General features: G+C 40.6%; 1 protein-coding gene across 3 annotated transcripts; it reads right to left on the bottom strand.

The window, feature by feature from the left end:
* Positions 1–1,713: 1,713 nt before the first annotated feature.
* eif4ba (eukaryotic translation initiation factor 4Ba) lies at positions 1,714–18,146 on the bottom strand. 3 transcript variants are annotated; one of them, XM_067587861.1, is made up of 15 exons: positions 18,012–18,146; positions 15,031–15,171; positions 13,400–13,605; positions 11,587–11,703; positions 11,346–11,400; positions 11,065–11,211; positions 10,508–10,639; positions 10,082–10,246; positions 9,047–9,311; positions 8,799–8,887; positions 8,220–8,472; positions 7,974–8,011; positions 3,773–3,902; positions 3,173–3,245; positions 1,714–2,862 (listed from the first exon to the last, which is right to left on the bottom strand). In XM_067587861.1, exons 1-15 carry the CDS (start codon positions 18,022–18,024, stop codon positions 2,785–2,787), a joined length of 1,902 nt encoding a protein of 633 aa, XP_067443962.1. In that variant the 5' UTR covers positions 18,025–18,146; the 3' UTR covers positions 1,714–2,784. The 3 variants fall into 3 exon arrangements, with proteins under 3 accessions (XP_067443962.1, XP_067443963.1, XP_067443964.1); XM_067587862.1 differs by lacking the exon at positions 3,773–3,902; XM_067587863.1 differs by lacking the exons at positions 3,173–3,245; positions 3,773–3,902 and having other exon boundaries at positions 18,012–18,145.
* Between the last annotated feature and the right edge of the window lie 1,600 nt (positions 18,147–19,746).

Consider the following 19,746-nt stretch of genomic DNA (forward strand, 5'->3'; position numbering starts at 1 on the left):
GTAGGACCCTGAAACTTGAAGCAGCCAAATTGAATTCAGCCATCATTAATTTTATTATTTTCATCCGTTTTAGGCAAAATTGCACAAGTGAAAAATTATATTGCGGATTTAATATATATAAAAAAAGTCATTATTTTAAATTTGAAGTATATAAACTTTATATTTCCTTTGTTTACTCATTTACAAAGGCAACTGATACTTCACATACACAGTCAGCATCGTTCGGTCTCATACCCACCACCCACTTTATGCTCCCCAAGTGGCCACTAAAGTTCAATATTAACAATGTACTATGAAAATAGTGTGCTCTGTGAAACACGGGATCAATTACTCTAACATATGAGTAATTATTATATTTACAGTGGTGGAAAGTAACTAAGAACGTTTACTCAAGTACTGTACTTAAGTACAGTTTTGAGGTACTTGTAATTTACTTGAGTATTTCCATTTCATGCTACTTTATACTTCAACTCCACTACATTTCAGTGGGAAATATTGTACTTTCTACTCCACTACATTTATCTAACAACTTTAGTTACTTTTCAGATAAAGATTTGACACAATGGATAATATAACAAGCTTTTAAAATACAATACATTGTTGACAATGAAAACAGTGGTTTCCAATCTTTCTGGCTTTTGAAAAAGCTTTTTCTCTTACAAAAAGCAGTGTGTTGTCAGGGTCACATTTCAGATGTCTAGGAGTTGTTAACAGATCCACCAAATAGCGATTTTTCCCTCTAAACTTCTCACATGGTTTCATTTGAATAAATGTTCAATTGATCCAATATTTCACCAAAAATCGAAGATTAGAGAAAAAGTCCAAAAACTGAAATCTATTTGTGTATCAGAGCTTCGTTTTTTCTTCTTTCCTCTCCCATTAATCAACTCACAACCCCTCAGATTTATCTGGTGACCCTTTGGAGGGGCCCGACACCTAAGTTGAGAACCATTGGACTAAACTAGCTAACTGTATATAAAGTAGTTCAAACCAGCTCCACCTCCAGCAGCTAGAACAGTAACATGGTGCTCTAACACTGATGCTTCAGTATTAATAATATAATGATGTCATATATAATAATATATCAGTCAGAGGGACCAAACCACTACTTTTACTGCAATACCTTAATACATCAAGCTGCTAATACTTTTCATGCAGGACTTTTACTTGTAATGGAGTATTTTTACACTGCTGTATTCATACTTTTACTTAAGTAAAGACCTGAGTTCTTCTTCCACCACTGTATATAAAACATTGGACACTTGTGAATCTTAATAAACTGCTTGTCTTCAGTAAAGAGAGCCCTGCTTTTAAGAGGCCTATCTAAAAGTAAAGTGAGTGCCCTGCAGATCCCTTGCGTGTGTGTGTGGCATGTGAAGCTCAGCAGGATCCTAACCAGCTGCCACCAGGAGTCGAGTCCTCAGCAGGGGGCCGAGACTGAAGAAACACCCTGGAAATTTTCTGCCTCACAGACCACACCAGGAGAGCAGTTAGCGGAGAAAAATACTTTGTTGTTGCACCTTAAAGTGATGCGTGTCATGATGCAACTTGCCATGCTGCCACTAACATGGTTACATGGTTCATTTAAAATGGTGCATTCAAGTACGCTGTTAATAAGGGATACAGAAGTGCTGTATGCTTTAAATTTGTATTTTACACACTCCGGCTTAATCCCTACAGTAACGCAGACATATACAATGACCACATACTATATGAATGTACATAATGACCCCAATTTATTGCAAATTGGAAGACAAATTCTTATGTCATGAAAATCTTCACAACCTACCATTAGCAACTCCAGACTTTCCCCAAATATTTGTATTCCTCCCTTCAGGAAGAGTGAATGATTTAGACAGCTGTGGAGACTCTTAGGATGGCTAGAAATGAGACCAAATGAGCCTTTAATTGATATGATTATTTCATCAGAAGGTGTGGAAATAGAGAGACATCTATACAATGATTGGGAATAACAGTAATGGCACTTGATTGATTCTCAAGAGTGAGAATCATGTGGCGGCTGCGTTTCTCTTTGACATACAAGTCTCTCCTGCAACACTGTACCTCGTATGAATTACAGTCACTGGATGTAATATAGTAATACTCAGTCCAGTTCAGAACAAATTCAATCAATGATTTGTTGAATGGTGCATACATGATGGAAAAATGTTTTTAAATCAGTACCCAGTTTCAGCATCTGTGACTAGTACTGGAAGACAGGATTCTTGACCAATTTTTAAAGAACAAATTTGCTTAAGAATTGGTATTATAAAATTACTAATAAAATGGCTTATAATGAATTGACATGGTGTATTTTAACTATTAATTATGCAAGTTAATAAGTCAAAGATTGATAAAATTTAGTAAGTACATCTTCTGTCATCAGATCCAATCTTACCACAACTGTGATGCACAAATATACAAATTCATTTTTTTTCCTCACTTTTTCCATTTATTTATTACAATTAATTCAATGTTATCATCACTTTTCCATGTGTCAGCTACTCCTTTTTTCCATTTAAAACAAGTCCAGTATGTGACTATTATTCTTTAGAACCTGAAAAGTCCTGAAGGTGGGGAAGGGGAAGGAGGATGGGTGGGAGGTTTGAAAGTAAAGGACAGGTTTGAAGAAGGAAAGGAGGGAGGAAGGGAGTGATGTCCTCCCAGGAGCCTCTTCCATGTGAGGAGATTTTTCATAAGCTATGTATGTGAGATTATTTTTTTCTGCGTTCATCATTTTTCTCCTCTTCTTGCGCTCTTGGGCCTTTTCTTGTTATTTTCTTTCTATTCGACATCCTCAGCGTCGTCTCCTTGGTCTCCATCCATTAGCAAAGCGGCGTATTTACTGGCTGAGCTGAACTTCTGTAAAAAAACAACAACAGCAAAACAGCAAAACAATCAACACAGTAGCTTTGGATGCTGCACAAATACAGCATATGCAAGAAAAAGATGTCAAACTTTTTCAAGGATCTTTACATAATAAAAAGGTAACGTCCAAGAACACTCAGGGAAATGATTTTAGGACTGATGGGCTGTTCATCCACTGGAAATAAACTACAACGTACAAGGGGAGCTCTGGTCAAAACAACTCGAGGCTTCAGGGAAACCCTTTACTGAAGAATAAAACTTTGCACTTATTCAGTCAGACTTTGATGCCCAGTGAAGGACTTACGGGGGTTGGGGTTTCTTCGTATTTCTTTGGCTCTGGTGGTGGTCTGGAGTCTCGGTCTCTTCTGTTATCCTTTCTACAATCAGAACGAACCCTAAGGTTAAAATTTATTGGCAGGGCTCACCAGCGGAAAGATAACCCTTGCTGTGAATACTCAAACACGCACAGATCTAAAGACAAAACACTAAAAGAGCACAAATGATGCTCACTTTGATCACTTGAAAATTTACATCTACGAGCTGCTTGGCATCCAGTTCACACAATGCTCACCAAGTGCTCAGTCCTCATTTCAGAAAAGAGGAGAAAAACATCTACAATTAAGATTCAGTGATGTCCCAAATCTCAATTCTAGTTTATGCTGTACTGTTGATGCTTTAGTGCTGAAACTGATCATTTCCTGTACTACCATCATGGGGACTGTAACTATTTATAGTAGTAAAAGTATTAAATATGCACACCCAAAATTCTGGTGTCCATAACACTAGGAACGATGAATGCATCATCAGTTGTGTAGCTGAGCATAGGCCACTCTTTACAGATGCCCTGATAAATTCCTCCATGTCTAATGTAGAACGTTGGAGTTGCTAGCTTTGGATGGCTGACCTGTCTGCCTCCTTTCTTCGGTCTCTGTTGGGACCCTCTCCTCGGCCCCGCCCTGCTCCAGGCCCTGCAGGCCCCCCTCTTGCCCGTGGGGGCCCCCGGTCCCGACGCACACCGTCAGCCTTGTTCTCATCTTAAAGGAGAAGCCAGACAGTTGAGTGAAGGGACGTTGATGGAATTAATACAGTAGACTACACTCACAACACACTGCAGCATCAAAAGCCACCGGGTTGGATTCAAGAAGTGTTAAGTCACTGATGAGGGGCCAAATGAGAGGTGCACAATTGCTTGTATGCAAGCTGAGCTGATTTCTTTTAAATTTGATATTGGCTATAAAGTTGTGCCGAAGGTTTCCAAGAAATTAAACAAACAAGCCCTACTCTGATACAGCACTGCAGATATTCAAAGTCCTCACATTTAGCTAGATTGCTTGGGTCTGAACTTGAGATTTCATTGTTTGCAGATCCGAATTCATATTATTCTGCATGATTTATGCCACTTTTGAGTATTTGTTGAATAATTCTCTCCACAATGAGCACCAATTACGCCTGAGAGCACAGAGTTTTGCTGCATCAGTAAAGCTATACTGTATATTTCTCAAAAAATGGTTGTTCAACAACACAAGCTTATCTTGTGAGACATGTTTTTGTGCTCCCCTTGTAATGAACATACACCGACCGATCAGCCACAACATTAAAACCTGCCGCCTAATATCGTGTACGTCCCCCTTGTGCCACCAAAACAGCACTGCCCCGTCGAGGCATGGACTCCACAAGACCTCTGAAGGTGTCCTCTAGTATCTGGCACCAAGACGTTAGCAGCAGAACCTTTATGTACTGTAAGTTGCGAGGTCGGGTCTCCATGGATCGGACTCCATTTTCCAGCACATCCCACAGATGCTCAATCGGATTGAGGTCTCTGGATTTTGGAGGCCAAGGTAACACCTTGAATTGTTTGTCATGTTCCTCAAACCATTTCTGAACAATTTTTGTGGTGTGTCAGGGCGCATTATCCTGCTGAAAGAGGTCACTGCTATCAGGGAATACCGTTGCATCCACATGAATGCCAGTACCCAAGGTTTCCTAGCAGAACATTGCCCAGAGCATCACCCTGTCTCTGTGAGCTTGCCTTCTTCCGATAATGCATCCTGGTGCTATCTCTTCCCCAGGTAACAACGTACAGGCACCCAGCCATCCACAAGATGCAAAAGAAAACATGATTCATTAAAGTAGGCCACCTTCTTCCATTGCTCCATGGTACATTTCTGATGTTAACGTGCCCATTTTTGGCACTGTTGGCGGTGTATGTGCAGTATGGGCTACACTGCCCCATACGTAGCAAGCTGCGATGGACTGTGTGTTCTGACACCTGTCTATCATAGCCAGCATTAACTTTTTCAGCAATTTGTGCTACAGTAGCTCTTCTGTGGGATCGGACTAGATGGGCTAGCCTACATTCCCCACACGCATCAATGAACCTTGGGCTCCCTTGACCCTGTCGCAGGTTCACCGGTTGTCCTTCCTTGGACCACTTTCGGTAGATACTGACCACTGCAAAATCGGGAACACCTCACCAGACCTGATGTTTTGATGCTCTGACCCAGTTGTCTAGCCATCACAATCTAGCCCTTGCCAAAATTGCTCAGATCCTTACGCTTGCCTGCTTTTTTTAACTTCAAGAACTGACTGTTCACGTGCTGCTTAATATAGCCCAGCCCTTGACAAATGCTATTGTAATGAGATAATCAAGGTTATTCACTTCACCTGTCAGTGGTTTTAATGTTGTGGTTGATCGGTGTATTCTCAGCAGGAAGATGAGCTCATGGCCTGCTCCAGTCAGACATGCTCTCTTTATGATACACTGAAATATGATATAGTGTGAAACCCCCTTCCTGTAAGTGAGTCAGGCTTGGTGGTAGGCTTGGGTAGCATTATGGTATACCAGGGTATATACCAGGGAAAATAATGAGATGTGTCTTTTTATGTTTGCAGTGAATGAAACTTGCAAGACTTTTCTTTGTTGGAGCTGATATTCATCTGCTGGCCTACAGTAAGCTTGTACCTGACATTTATTCAGCCATTTCTCTGCTGTGGTACTGGATGAATTTTTGCCTTGTACTTCCACCTAAGCACTCATATTCATAACGTATTTTCTGCATAGTTGGTGGTTTGTGGTTTGGGTCGGGTCTGGGTGGTTGATTGACGCATATTTTTGCAGGTTGGGTGGTGTGGATTGGCTCTCATAATTTGTTGGGTGGGTGCAAGTATTAAAAAAACCCTGGCCACCGCATCACCTCTAGAAATGTCATACATGCTACAATGACTTCTATCACCAGCAGCTCAGCGTTTGTTTTTTTTTTTTTTTTTAAACAAATATACCTACATATACCGTATACCCTGGTGAAATATCAGGAAGGTATGTAAAAACAGATACTGCCCAAGCCTACTTGGTGGCTAACACCACTGAATGAACTTGACCCTAGACCCCTCTTTTCCCTCAGCCATTATGGGGTCCGTTTCATCAAATTTGCAACATGAGATCATTTCCCTTTTGCTGATTTTAGCACGTTTAATTAATCAAAACAAACTCCATACTAGCCACCCACGCATGAGAATGTAAGAGTCCAGTAGGACTTGCAAATTTATCTGCAATTTTTGATCAACAGTCACTTGTGAGATGTGACTCTACCACCATTGTTCGTAGGCAGTGCTTGCAAATCACTTTTAAAAAACAGGCTATAGGACCACACGAGTTTCAAAACAACTTTCATATCAGCAGCATTTCAACATGAATGGTTTCAAAAATAAATCTTTACAAGAGCTCAAGTGTGCAAATGTCCTTAGAGATTAACTTTCTGTCACAGCCACACTTAACTGAAGCTGTCAAGCAAGCAAGTCCACAATAAGTCCTTCAATAAGGAAAAGACACAAGGACACTGTAGTCAGTCCCAAATGCAATTTTATGAGGGCTGTCAGATGTTTAAAAAAATATTACACTTTCAGAAACATTCTACACAGAGAACATTTTAGCCAGGATTGTCTGCCTGTTTGTCTGTAAAAAGACTGAAAATATCTTGATATCTATCAGTCCCTCCAGAATTTTGTTTTTTTGCGATTGTTGTGATAAAAAATGCCTGATTTTTTAGCCGCCTTTCTCAAAAATTGCTATGCACTTTGTGAAATTTTGTGATTTTTTTGCAGTAAAATTGTGGGACAAAAATTGCAAGTTGAGGAAAAAACGTTCAATATTTTAACACAAATAGAGGATATCGATGTACTTTGATGTGCAATTGTCTTTCATTCACATCGCAAGGTATGGACATTAAAATTTATGATATATTGATGTCAAAATCTTCATAGTAGCACCTTAACATGGAGAAATCGCCAGAATTTTGCAAAATTGCAAGGCCCTGCAAATACTGAATTTGCATTCATTTTTGCGATTCCAAGATTGCCATTTCCTGGAGGGACTGTATTGGATGAACTGCCATGAAATTAGGTAGAGACATTCACAGCCTCCAGGGGACGAATCCAAATTACTTTGTTTAGTGACAAACTTTGGCTTTGTTTCTGGTCAAAGATCTCTGCGTGCCCAACACTTCAGTTCATGACAGGATACCTCTAAAACTAATCACTGAATTCCCATCAGCAGTAATTAAGATGGATGCTGACATTTAACATGCTAACATTAGCATGTCAGCATACTTCCTGTTAGCATTCTAACATTGTATACTTGTGGACATGCATGTTAACATGCTGATGTCAGCTTTTAGCGCAAAGCACAGATGAGCAAGTACAATTGAAGCTGATGAAGTACAGCATAGGCGGGTGAAAGCTGAGCCAAATCTGACAGTATCTGACAGTAGAGCTGAGCCTGATAAAAGAAGTCCGAGACATCCTAAACTGGCCACCGTAATATAATGATGTGAATGATGTAATCATCTTTGTCATCTCATGGGGTCGCTAATGTGGCTGCTGACTTTGGGGACTGCTGATTTATCAGCAAAGTGTCTTTGTTTCCATAAAAGTCTTCCTTCTTCAGTTTTCTTTGTTTTGTTAAGTCATTTTTTGATTATGAAGGCCAAATAAATGAAGTTTGACAGTGCAAGCGTCACACTGACTCTTCAGTTGTATTCTTATTAGTCAACACTGAGGTTTGGTTATGGTAAAATCACCAGTGTTGGGCACTCATCAGTCGGCCTTACCCTTTCCAGATCCTCTTTCATCTGCAGAACTTGAGGAGCTAAAGAGAAAGTAAGGACAGTCAGGAAAACATACAAAACACTGAAATGAAAGCTTAACTTTTTAAGACTGCACTCTACAAGTCTGTGATAGCCAGTTTTAGGTGTGAAGAAAAATATTTGTTCTATTCTTTGTGCTTAAAAAGAACTTGTTTCTCAACAGCACATTCCTGAAAGCCTTCCTAACATTTGTCCTGATTGTGTTCTCACCTGAGCTTAGGAGGAGCTGAACCACTTGGGGAGACGGGGGAGACTGGGGGTCGCCTATCACCCTCGCTAGAGCTTGTGCTGACCGCACTTCTCTTGGCCCAGGCGTTCTCCTTGGGAGGAGGCGCAGGCATCACCTTCAGCGGCTCCTTGGAGGAGGGAGGCCGTGGGGAGGCCCCAGGGGATGAGGGTTCATCTTCTCTCCCACTGAAAACCTCATTCTCCCCAGAGCGCTCGCTATCTCGACACCGTGAAGCTGGCAGATAAAAGGATGAGATGTTGTTTAGAAAAGGAGATTTCCAGGGCAATTATCCTTTTGCTAAACATATAAAAGTTTGATTTCTGTTTCAACAAACTAAAGACTGGGACTTCAGTGGTTTACAGGGCTTCATTATTAGGATGTAAGTGATAGAACAGAGGTCCTATGATGAAAACTGTGCATTGGTTCAACGTTTTATAATGACAGAAAAACAATTAGATGCACAGTCACCTACAAGTGCCATTTTGCCCCTTCAGGTTTACAAGGAGAAACGAGATTCCTGCAGGCAAGCTATGTCAAAATGAAATACACAGGCATCTCACCTCTTCCAGAAGTGCTTCCTTGCTGTGAAGACTCACTTCCTGTGCGAGATCGCTCAGTATGAGATTCCTCATTGCGCCAGCTTGGGTCCCTGAAAACAATAGCAAAGCTTAGCAAAACTGAATTGTATTGAAGTGTAAATAACCTGCACTCCTTCCAAAACATTGAATCAAAATTAGCCTTTATGACCAGTAGAACCATCAAATGATTTTACATTTTTACATCCACATATTAATGTTCAACCCCTGACCTGTCTCGCATCTTTCTGTCGGGTCCTCGACCCTTGTCTTCCTCCAGTTGCCTCTGCAGCCTCTCTTCCTCTTTCTTCAGCCTCTCCTCTACCTCCCTCTCCTTGGCTGCTGTGTCAACTGGCTTAGCACCACCAAAGATGGATGAGGCCCTGCTGCCGGAGGTCGGAGCTGCACCTGCGGAAGAACCACCACCACCACCACTACCTTCTTCCTCCTTGGGCACGCTACGGGGCTTCAGGTTCAACTTGGGTCTCTGCTGGGGAGCTGGAGTGAGCAAAAAGAAGGGCAATGTAAGTACATTGTGGTCTGGCTATGAACGTTATTAACAATCTCTGAATTCACTACAGAGCAGCTTGATTACAAATTCTGAGAGGAGTGTAAAAATACAACAATTCATAAATTCACACTACATACATTTTCATTCCTAATATATTATTACAATTCATGGTAAATAATTTGGGATGTCCAGACCTGATCCTAAGGATCATTACTGGAGCCGAGTAGGTCATTTCAGGGGTCATATCATCATATCAGGGAGCAGCTTCTCATTTTCAGAGAGTATAGTTTTGACCCAGGACCTCCAGTATTTAGATTGAATAGCTTGTGGAAAAATAAGGTGTGCTAGATTTAGGCTACAGATGTTCAATGTGCCAGATATATATTTATTCAACACAGCACGTCTTCTGCTTAAATGTATTTAAGTATTTTTATTACATATACTGAGCATGTTTTGCACATAAAGATTTTGGGATGATTTAAGTTCTACATGTCATTTTGTTGTGCACTTGGCAGCTGTGTCTTCTAGAGAAAAGTAAGTATTGAGTTTGACTTGATATCAGCATGAAAGGACTCGGACTGTGATCAGGGTTGGAAACCCTTGGTAGGGGCATCCTTATAAATATTATTGAACACAAAATACCAACAAAAGTAACTCCCATAAACTCAAACATTGAAATAACCTTATTTGAGATTCTGCAACAATCATATACAAAAACAGACCAAACATTATTATATAATTAACTTTTTGCTCACACCTCTCTCCTCACGCCTGTCATCGCGCCGTTCATACCGGTCACCGTCACGGTCGCCATAACGATCCCTGTCACCATAACGGTCATTGCTACCCCGACTGTCATCGTAATCACGGCGGAAGCCGCTGCCAAAGGCACGACGACCTCCTCCACCACGAGAGTCAAAACCTAGAAAGATAGCAGGACAGGAGAGAAAATGAGTAAGGGATGAACATACAACAGTGTGATGCTGGAAAACAGATGAAGCAACATACCCAATCACGGTTGCAGCAGGGTAATCAGGGAGTCGTGCAAACCCATGATTTGATTAGGATGGGTATGTTTTTAAGATGATGAATAAGCCTAACGACTGCTGATACTGCTGGATGGATTTGAATCCCATGTACCTTTGACAACCAACACAGGGACCAAACAAGCAGAAGTTCTCACCTCCTCTATCGTAGTCTCTGCGGTCTCTGTCATCATAGCGATCCCGGTAGCGGTCTCTTCCACCGTCATAACGGTCATTGTCCCGCCGTGGACCATCTCTGTAACGATCTGACTCATAACGGTCTCGAGATCCTGCAAGCATTGTAATAACAATACTGTTTTTGACATGAGCAGCTTCTCTGCTAATGATTTAGTTCCAGTTGAAGGAAGGAATGCATCATTTTTTGCAGACAAGTCAACATTTTGGAAAAATGATTATTACTGATTATAACTAACATTTTGGAACATTTAAAAAGTTAGCTATTCAACGGCGAGCATTATCACAAGCATGAAGTAATGTCTGGAAAATCTCCTCTTGCAAAGTCAGCAAGTTCAAACACTTTCAATTTAGTCTGTTTTAACAAACTAATATTGTCATAGGACTCCTATGAAATTGGGATTGACACCAGTGATTCTAAGAAATCGGTCCTCAAAACAGCTACTAGGAATTATCCTGGGATTATGTGTAAGATGTATACAAATTAGTGTAAGTCTAAACAAAGACAGTTATGACTTACTCTCTCCAAAGGCATCATCTCTTCTGGGAGGTCCATCGTCAGCGTCTGCACTGGGCCGAGCCCTCCAGTCGCTGTCTGTCTTGTCAGGGCCCATGTCTGCCATCCGTCCACCCCTGTCACGGCCTCCCATGAGTCCACCATCTCTCTCTAGCGTGTGAAGAAGAGGATATGATATGTTTATTACATAATGGACCGACTTACATTTGAAGACTGAAGGACATACTGCTGTTTGAGACACAGAGAGGACAGAAAAAGTCACAGCAAAAAAATTTGCATAGTACCTTTATCATTAGACTGGTCTGCAATATCCACACGGATCCTTCGGTTGCCCAGATTCTGTTGGCATGAACAGATTTTAATTTCATCTTTGTTATTTTATGCAATGAAGCTACAACACAACATCAAATCTGCTACTTTACTGTGCAATATAACTATGGGTAAATACATAAACTCGTGCTTAAGTTCACTTCCAGGTGTAAAAATAAAAATGCAAAAATATAAAACCAAGTTGCATCCTCTCACCTCCTCATTGAGACTTAAAGCCCTCAGGAGGGATTCCACATCGTCAAATTCAGCATAACCAAAGCCCTTCAGCCTCTCTGGGTTACTGGGCTCTCGAGGCAGACGCACTGCACTGATCTGAAGACAAAGATAGTGACAGAATAACAGATGAAACAGAGAATGCACTGATCCGTACTCAGACAAACACAAACCCCCGAGTCAAGCAGTTCACCCAAGCAAGATGAAGAAAAACACATGGTAGTACGAAAATGAAAAATGGGAGGGAAAAAAAAGGGCAAAAAAACATGACCTTGTGAAACATAAATAGCAAGAATTTATGCGCAATTATTCAGGTTAGGACTGGCACGGTTGCAGGTAACTTTAATATGAAAAATCAGCAAAGTTATCTCATCAACATTAGTTGCTTTGCACAGTTGTAACCATTTTAAGCAATGGGTCCTACTCAGCTATGATATTTTATGGCCACTCTGAAATAGTTCTGCTGTTTCTGAAAATGAATTATGATCAGCTCAGCTTTCGGGAGCTCTGTAATCTGTAAAGGACCTTTTTTTAAAATCTCTAACAACTCCATGAGGAAACTAACAGACATGAAAACTATAGCTTTAACGGTTCATTTAACACCGCTTCAATATGAGAAACAGGCTGAGCAACATTATGATCCTACTGAAACAGCAGTCTATAGACACAAGGGGGAGAAAAGTGGTTAACCTGTATGTCCTGTTTTTTATTGCTTCACAAATTCATTTGTCCAGTGTGTAAACAACATCGTCTCAAGGGCAATGTGCGAGTGTAGATGAAAACTTCAAAAATATGATTTTAATTACAGAAAACATGCCACTGAATATAGATGAGACTGACTAGATGTTCAGATAAATTCTTTGTTTACAGCTCCTGTAAAAAAATTAAGGCTTCAACTAGGGGTGAGAGGAAAAAAAACGATTCTTAGATGCAAAAATCGATTTTTCTAAATGTTGGTTAATAACATGTGATGTTGATGGAAAGAAAAAGGTGGAACTCTATTGTGAGGGCAGTGCAGCACCGGGACAGTGGTTTCAAGCATGTTTTGATTTAATGACTAAATTATTACCTGTGCGAGATGAACGTGAAGTATATTATGAGACTAATATTAGTGGAGCGAAGCAGCTATCAGCAGTAACAAACGAGACTGGCTGACCAACACATACTGCAGCATTAAACAACTTAAACCAACTCTGAGGCAAAGAAAATAACTTGGTGCTCAGTCTGTTTCACCTCAAAAACCCTGCGCCCGCTCAGCATGTTGGACAGCGATGTCTTTCCCTGGAGCAAACATGCAGCAGAGAGGCTGCTCTCCACTGCTGGAGACATGACGTTAATAACAACACAGAGGAGCACTTCACCTCCCCCTCATTTTGTTATTCTCATACAGGCAGGAGACTATAAGAAGCTTTCAGATTAATTTATTCATTAATTAATGCAGTTAACTTTTTAAAATAAAAAGGCTGCGGACCAATTATCTTATCTGCCAGTTATGTTTCATTTTGTATTTCAGTGGCCTAAGCACACCAGTTTGGCACACAGTATACTTGAGCAAGAGACTGAAAATTGTGTCCCCTGTTCTATTCATTCAATCAAGAATCTGTTTTGAAACATAAACGATTCTGAAACCAACTGGAATCAAATCATGAGATTCCCACACCTAACTTCAACTGAAAACTGTTGTGTTATTTGCAAAACAAAGAGTTGCAGAAACTGTAACCACCAAGTGCTATACATTTTCAGACCCACGCTGTATTTGTGTGTGTGTGTGTGTGTGTGAGTTTGCTAAACCTACTGCCAAGCCGCGGAAGAAGTCTTTGATCGATTCCTCAGTGACATCATAGGGCAGGTTGCCCAAGAAGGCCGTGTAAGGCGGGCTGCGGGGCAGTCGGGACCGGTCGATATTGGGTTCACGGGCTGAGCGGGGTGCTGTGGGCAGGATGGAGCGGTCAATCGGCGGCGCCCGGTATGTATCCTCCTCCGTGTGCCACGAAGTCGAGACTGGAGAGATGAGTGGAGGGATTAGAGGGATAACCAGATTATTTTCTCTTTGATACATAGTCCTTCCATTCCTGCAGTTATTGTATTTGAAAATAAGCAAATGGCAACACAAAGCTAATCCAAGACTTCACAGTGAATTGTATTGGAAAAATATATGCATGAATACACACTAGTATCTGAATACACACAAGAAGGACACCAGAAACTTAAGTAAATGTCATGTTGGTTAAAAAAAATGAAGCATTGTGACAAAATTGCTGAGCCAAAAATCAGTATCTGATAACCAAAAACTGGATTTGCTATTGGAACAAAATAGAAGCTACAATTCAACATAAACTAAATGTTGTGTGAAATGTGAGTTATGACACCATGTTGTATGACATGCTGTAAAGCGAACTATGTACACATCACGTGATGACATGTGACGGCCAGATTGATGTGTTGCTCTGACAAAGGGGGGAAACAAAACAAAAAAACAGCAGAATACAAAATGTTCAACATGAGTGTCTGTAAAGGTGGAATTAGAATTGTATTGTTAAGTATCACAAACCTCATAAAAACACATGTAGATGCATCATGCAAAGGAGTATGACTTTTAGTTGTACGAGCCACAGAGGAATATGACTAAGTTGTGTAAGTCAGAAAGAAAAACGAGCAGCAGAGCAAAAAATATTGCTGGCAGCAAGGAAGGCAGAATCAATATTATCCAACAACCATTTAATATTCAAAATGTCCATCTGAAATCTATGATAGAAGCCAGGTAGTGGATTACTTTCATAATACAAGCAAAACAGAGCAGCGATGAGTTTACAGTTGACATATGGAGCATAAATGTGTGTCCAGTGTCATTACTGAATCTGACAGACAAGTTTTATAGCAGCACTGCAGGCTGAACAGTTTAACAGTAAGAGGCAGCCGTATTACAAAATGTCATGTCGTGATTTAGAAGTATATGATCTCCTTACGAATTTAACAATTTATTTATCATGGTCATATACAGCTATCTTAGGCAACATGCATTTAAACGGCTTAGAGAACATTAAGAAAAATAGGTATCACCTATCACCCTGTGACATCCAAACTGAGAAAGTGGTGTTATGTTGTCTCTTCTATATGGTACACTGATCTGCTTGACCTTTTCTTACCACTGTAAAACTTAAAGACTAGCACAGCTCTTTGACAACACATTCACACATAAATCGAAATGTGCAGTTGCTCATTTTACGCTCAGTCAAGTGTTAGACTGCATATGTTGATGGTACAACCAAATAACTGCATTCTTTAACGCATTTTCATTTTGCTCCTCTCTGGTGAGAGCGAGCCAGAGCGACAGAGATGATATTGATTATACTATCATTAGACGGAAAAATGCAAGACAGATGTGAGATAAAAACGTAATGTGTGTCTGTTTCAGCATGCGCTCACCATCTCCATCCAGGTCATCAGTCTCATCGGCCCAGCTAGTGGACTTGGTTGGGTAGCTGGGGGCTGGACCGCTGCCTCCACTGTCCTCTGCCAGGAAGTCAGTCAGAGTGAGGGTCTTCCCCTTCTTATTCTTCTTCTTAGCTACAGGGAAGATGAACAGAGAGTATATAATCAGACATGGAAGAAACATGCTAGTCAGGGGCTAGTTCACCATATAGATGTCTGTCAAGAAAAGTCCTTAAACCTTCATCATCAACTAACTATTTCTGTAATAATGACAAAAACTATGTGGTATTATATCCAACTAAGGAGTTATAAAATTTACCTTAATTTGATTCATTTAATCTATTTGAGATAGCTGAAAAACACACTCTGGGCTTGGGGATAGCCACAGATGTTGGGGTGTAAAAAGTTAATCATTACAGAGTCAAAAGCCCCCAATGGCTTCACTGGATTGTAATTAGAGCTTCAACGATTAGCCCATTAATCTATTAGTTGATCAACAAAAACATTAATCGGGACATATCTGGATAACTGAATAATTGCTTTAATTATTTATGTAAAAATGTTGAACATAAGCTTGTCAAATGTTAGAATTTAAGTTTTCCTTTGTCATACATGATAATAAACTGATTATCTTTTGGTTTTGGGCTATTGATCAGACCAAACAATGCATATGAAGACAAACTCTTCCACTCTGAAAAACTGGCCTTTTTCAGTATTTTCTGACATTTTTTAGACAAAATCAGGCCTACTTGTATTCGCATTCAACTGTTGCTTCACAGTGAAATATTACAAAATATAGTTAATGCAGTAAAATGTACTGTGAAAGACTCATTCTTGAAACTGCAACACAACAACAGTCTGGTTTTCAGTAGACTTGTGTGCAAGCCTCCACTCATGTGGAAACCGGCATCTTTGCATAGACAACCAATATTTGTAATGTTGAGTAGCGAGATAGATAAGGGGACTGCAATGTGGTGGTGATAACAAAAACAGTGACTTATTTTCCCATTGGAAAGTAAAACATATAGGGAGTGGTCTTTCTGTCCAACTGTCACTGTACAGTGACTTGTGTACTTGTGTGTATTTATATAGTTCTTTTACTTTATGTTTCTGAAACTAACATATTTGCCAAGTATATTTTTAGTAATTTTATATTTTTAGAAGTTAAGTTTGTTTGAATTGTTATTCTGCAGGTGCGTTTTTTTCGGTCTGGGAGAAACAGAATTTAATTTCACTGTAAGCAAGTACTAAGAAATGTTCAATCTTCAACAGCTGGCTAGGAGAGGTTTCCCTCTATTTGTTCAGCTCAAAGATTCTGACACAATAATCGTGACATGTTAAAAACACCAAGTTGCATGTTTGCTGCATGTTTTGAGGAACATAGCTTGAGTCATATATCCACTGCAGAACATTCCTCATACACGGCTGTGAGCCACCATAGGGGCTTCACACAGCTCATCTCATAGAGCAGGTCTGATTTGTTTTGGTCTGAGGCAGGAAAAAAGGGAGTGACAAAGCTGGCTGTGAGCTTCATTGTGAAAATTCCAGCTGTCATGACATTCTTTACGCACAGTTACAAAACCTGCACACATGCAGAGAGCAAAACAGTAACAAAACCTGCACACATATAGTGAGCAAAACAGTAACAAAACCTGCACACATGCAGAGAGCAGCACAGTAACAAAACTTGCACACATGCAGAGAGCAGCACAGTAACAAAACCTGCACACATGCAAAGAGCAGAGCAGTTACAGAACCTGCACACATGCAAAGAGAAACACAGTAACAAAACCTGCACACATGCAGGGGGAAACACAGTAGCAGAACCTGCACACATGCAGAGAGCAGCAGTTACACAACCTGCACACATGCAGACAGAAACACAGTTACACAACCTGCACACATGCAGAGAGCAGCACAGTTGCAAAACCTGCAGACATGCAGAGAGAAACACAGACGGGGAAGCCACTAACGCAAAGTCATTGTTTACAATTACCAGGCCAACTTAACTGACCTCGGTCACTTGAACCGTTCAACGCCAACTAACAATATATTGATTGTTTGGTAACGTTTACATTTGTCCGCACGATATGACATTAGCAAGCTAAGAGCTACCTGTGCTGACTTCTGCTAGAGCTACAAAGGTGTAAACATCTGTAAGGGCCAACACTGAACTGTGAGGCTAAAGGTGCGGGTTATTAGCCTACCAATTATACTACGTAGGTCGCTTTTGTCTTTATGCGTTTGCGGGCTTAGTCATCGAAGGACTGCTGACGGGGTAAGTATCCCTGCTTAGCTGGCTAGGTTTTAGGGCCTAGTGCACGTCGCAGCGCCAGGATCCAAGTGCGCCATCAACGGAGCAAGACTTGGCCGGAAAGGAAGGGACGCCTCAAAGTTGTGAAGCTGCCTGGGAAGTATTGTGTAGGATGCGACCAATGAGGCCCAGCTGCCCCGGTTCATCAAACACCGACACCAGGGAGAAAGGCTGCACACGTGGAGAGCCTCCTCGGGCAGCCCAGACTGCTCGGCCCGACCCCTCCTCCACGAAACGCGCTTGCGCCCGGTGCTCTGAGCGCCACGGCTAGCTCCGCTATAGACAAGCAATGTGCCAGCTCCGCACGCAGTTAGAGACATTTCACAACACGTCATACACTCTCCAGTACTTGTAATAATATATAAACTCAAAATTTAGACATCCTAAACACCGCAATAACCATTTTGTTACGAAAAGACCGCACTGTTATCTGTAAGTAAAAATGTAAAGTCGCTGCTTCGTTCATTTGCCTCCCTCCAGCAGTTACGTCTTTACCGTGCCAAAACAAGCAACAAACCGATTTATACACACGGGACAACGACGCGGATCAATACGGCAAGGTATTAACAATCCCCAGGCTCCATGTGTTTAATTGTATCTAGGTATAACCCGCTGAAATTCCCCCCAACCGACCATGATCGATCACCCACATAAACCTCACCTGACGCCGCCATGTTGGAGAGCGAGTTCGTAGTAGTTCCCGTATGAAGGCGTCAGGCGAGTTTATCGTGAGCGCGCATTGCCGTTCACGACCTGCCTCCTCCCTTGTTTGCTTACTGACCCACATCTTCCGCTCCATCACTTTCTTCTTCGTTGGTTTTTAGATGGTTTTTGCATCCAAAATATGGCATTACCGCCTTCTACTGGATTGAAAATAAGACTCAGTTCTCCTGTCTAATCTAAATTATGATATATAAAATAAAATTCAAATAAAATAAAAAAAATAAAAAATAAACAGAGTAAAGATTTAGTTTATTGTCATTTTCTTGTGTATTTGCATACACACAAAAAACAAAATGCTGTTCCTCCCAACCCACAGCAGTGCAACAACAACAGAGAGGATAAAGATATACTATATCTAAAAATTCCCTTGAAAAAAATACTAAAAAAATCTAAAAATAAAGATAGAAAGTTCGTCTTCATCCCTTATCCCATTCTCTAATATCACTCAATTTAGGCTCTGAGAGGGCCAGAAAGCCTCTCTTAACAGCCCCTGCACCTCCTCTCCAGTAATTTCCACGATATCCAAAAACTTACTCGCTGCATCAACAGCTATCTCTATTCTCTCGGATTTCCTTTCTGCCTCAGCGGCACAGTTAATCACCATGGCCAGAAATGCTAAGAACTTGATCTTGTCCTGACAAAAACAATATTCATCACGGTTCCTGCCTGATTTGTTCTCCCTTACCTTTTGAATCTTTCCATTCCTAGCTACTTCCTCATGGCTTAGCCTCCCCCCCCCCACACTTGGGTTCTATTCATATCTACACACAAGCGAGCCGTGTCCAAATTTCCAACAATGTCTGCACTGAATGGGTTTGGGAACAAAAGGCCTTACTGGGTAACTGATATGATCTAAGAATACTTTGTCAAACAGGTTTTCTGATTCAAAATGCAGCATGACAGATCTTGTTTCACATCTTTCTCTGTCTCTATTCCTGATCATTCTATGACTGTCAAGAACTCTGTAATATTTTTTAAATCTACTTGCATCGACCACACTCCATCAACAACGTCCTTTACTGGAACTCTTCTATGAAGTGGGAAACATGACGCTTAGTAACCATCTAACTCAGATATTTCTAATGCCTTCTTCAGTTGTTTCTGTGACACACATCCAACAATGATCAATTCTTTTAACATCAACTAAGTTGACATTGCAAAGTTTGTCCTTAATCCAACTTTCAACGTCATTTTTGTCTGACAGAAATCCAAATCTGTTCTTGCTTTCCGTCAGTTTTATTCCAACCAAGTGGTTTTCTCTTCCGTTCTCAATGTCATCACTGTAATATGAAATTTCTTCTCTTTTCCTCCCTGATTTCTTCCCCGCTGCTTTTTTCAAACTCATTCACCTCCATCTTCCTCGATCCACTTCTGCTCCTTCTTCTTCTTATTCCTCCTTCAGCTCCATTGATGACTGATGTCAGTGAACTAAATATATATCATATCATATCATATCATATCATATCATATCATATCATATCATATCATATCATATCATATCATATCATACTAAACATGAATATATCATACTGATGCATTGCTGTGTTACCAGCATTTTAATGTCCTGTATTTGTATTGTTTGTATTTATACTGTTGCATAATAAATCTATAATGTATCATATTTTATAAGCTCATTGTGTGTTTTCATGTAAAATCTCAACACAATGTCATGT

This window comes from Thunnus thynnus, chromosome 4 (assembly GCF_963924715.1).
Source record: "Thunnus thynnus chromosome 4, fThuThy2.1, whole genome shotgun sequence".
Classification (NCBI taxonomy): Eukaryota; Metazoa; Chordata; class Actinopteri; order Scombriformes; family Scombridae; genus Thunnus; species Thunnus thynnus.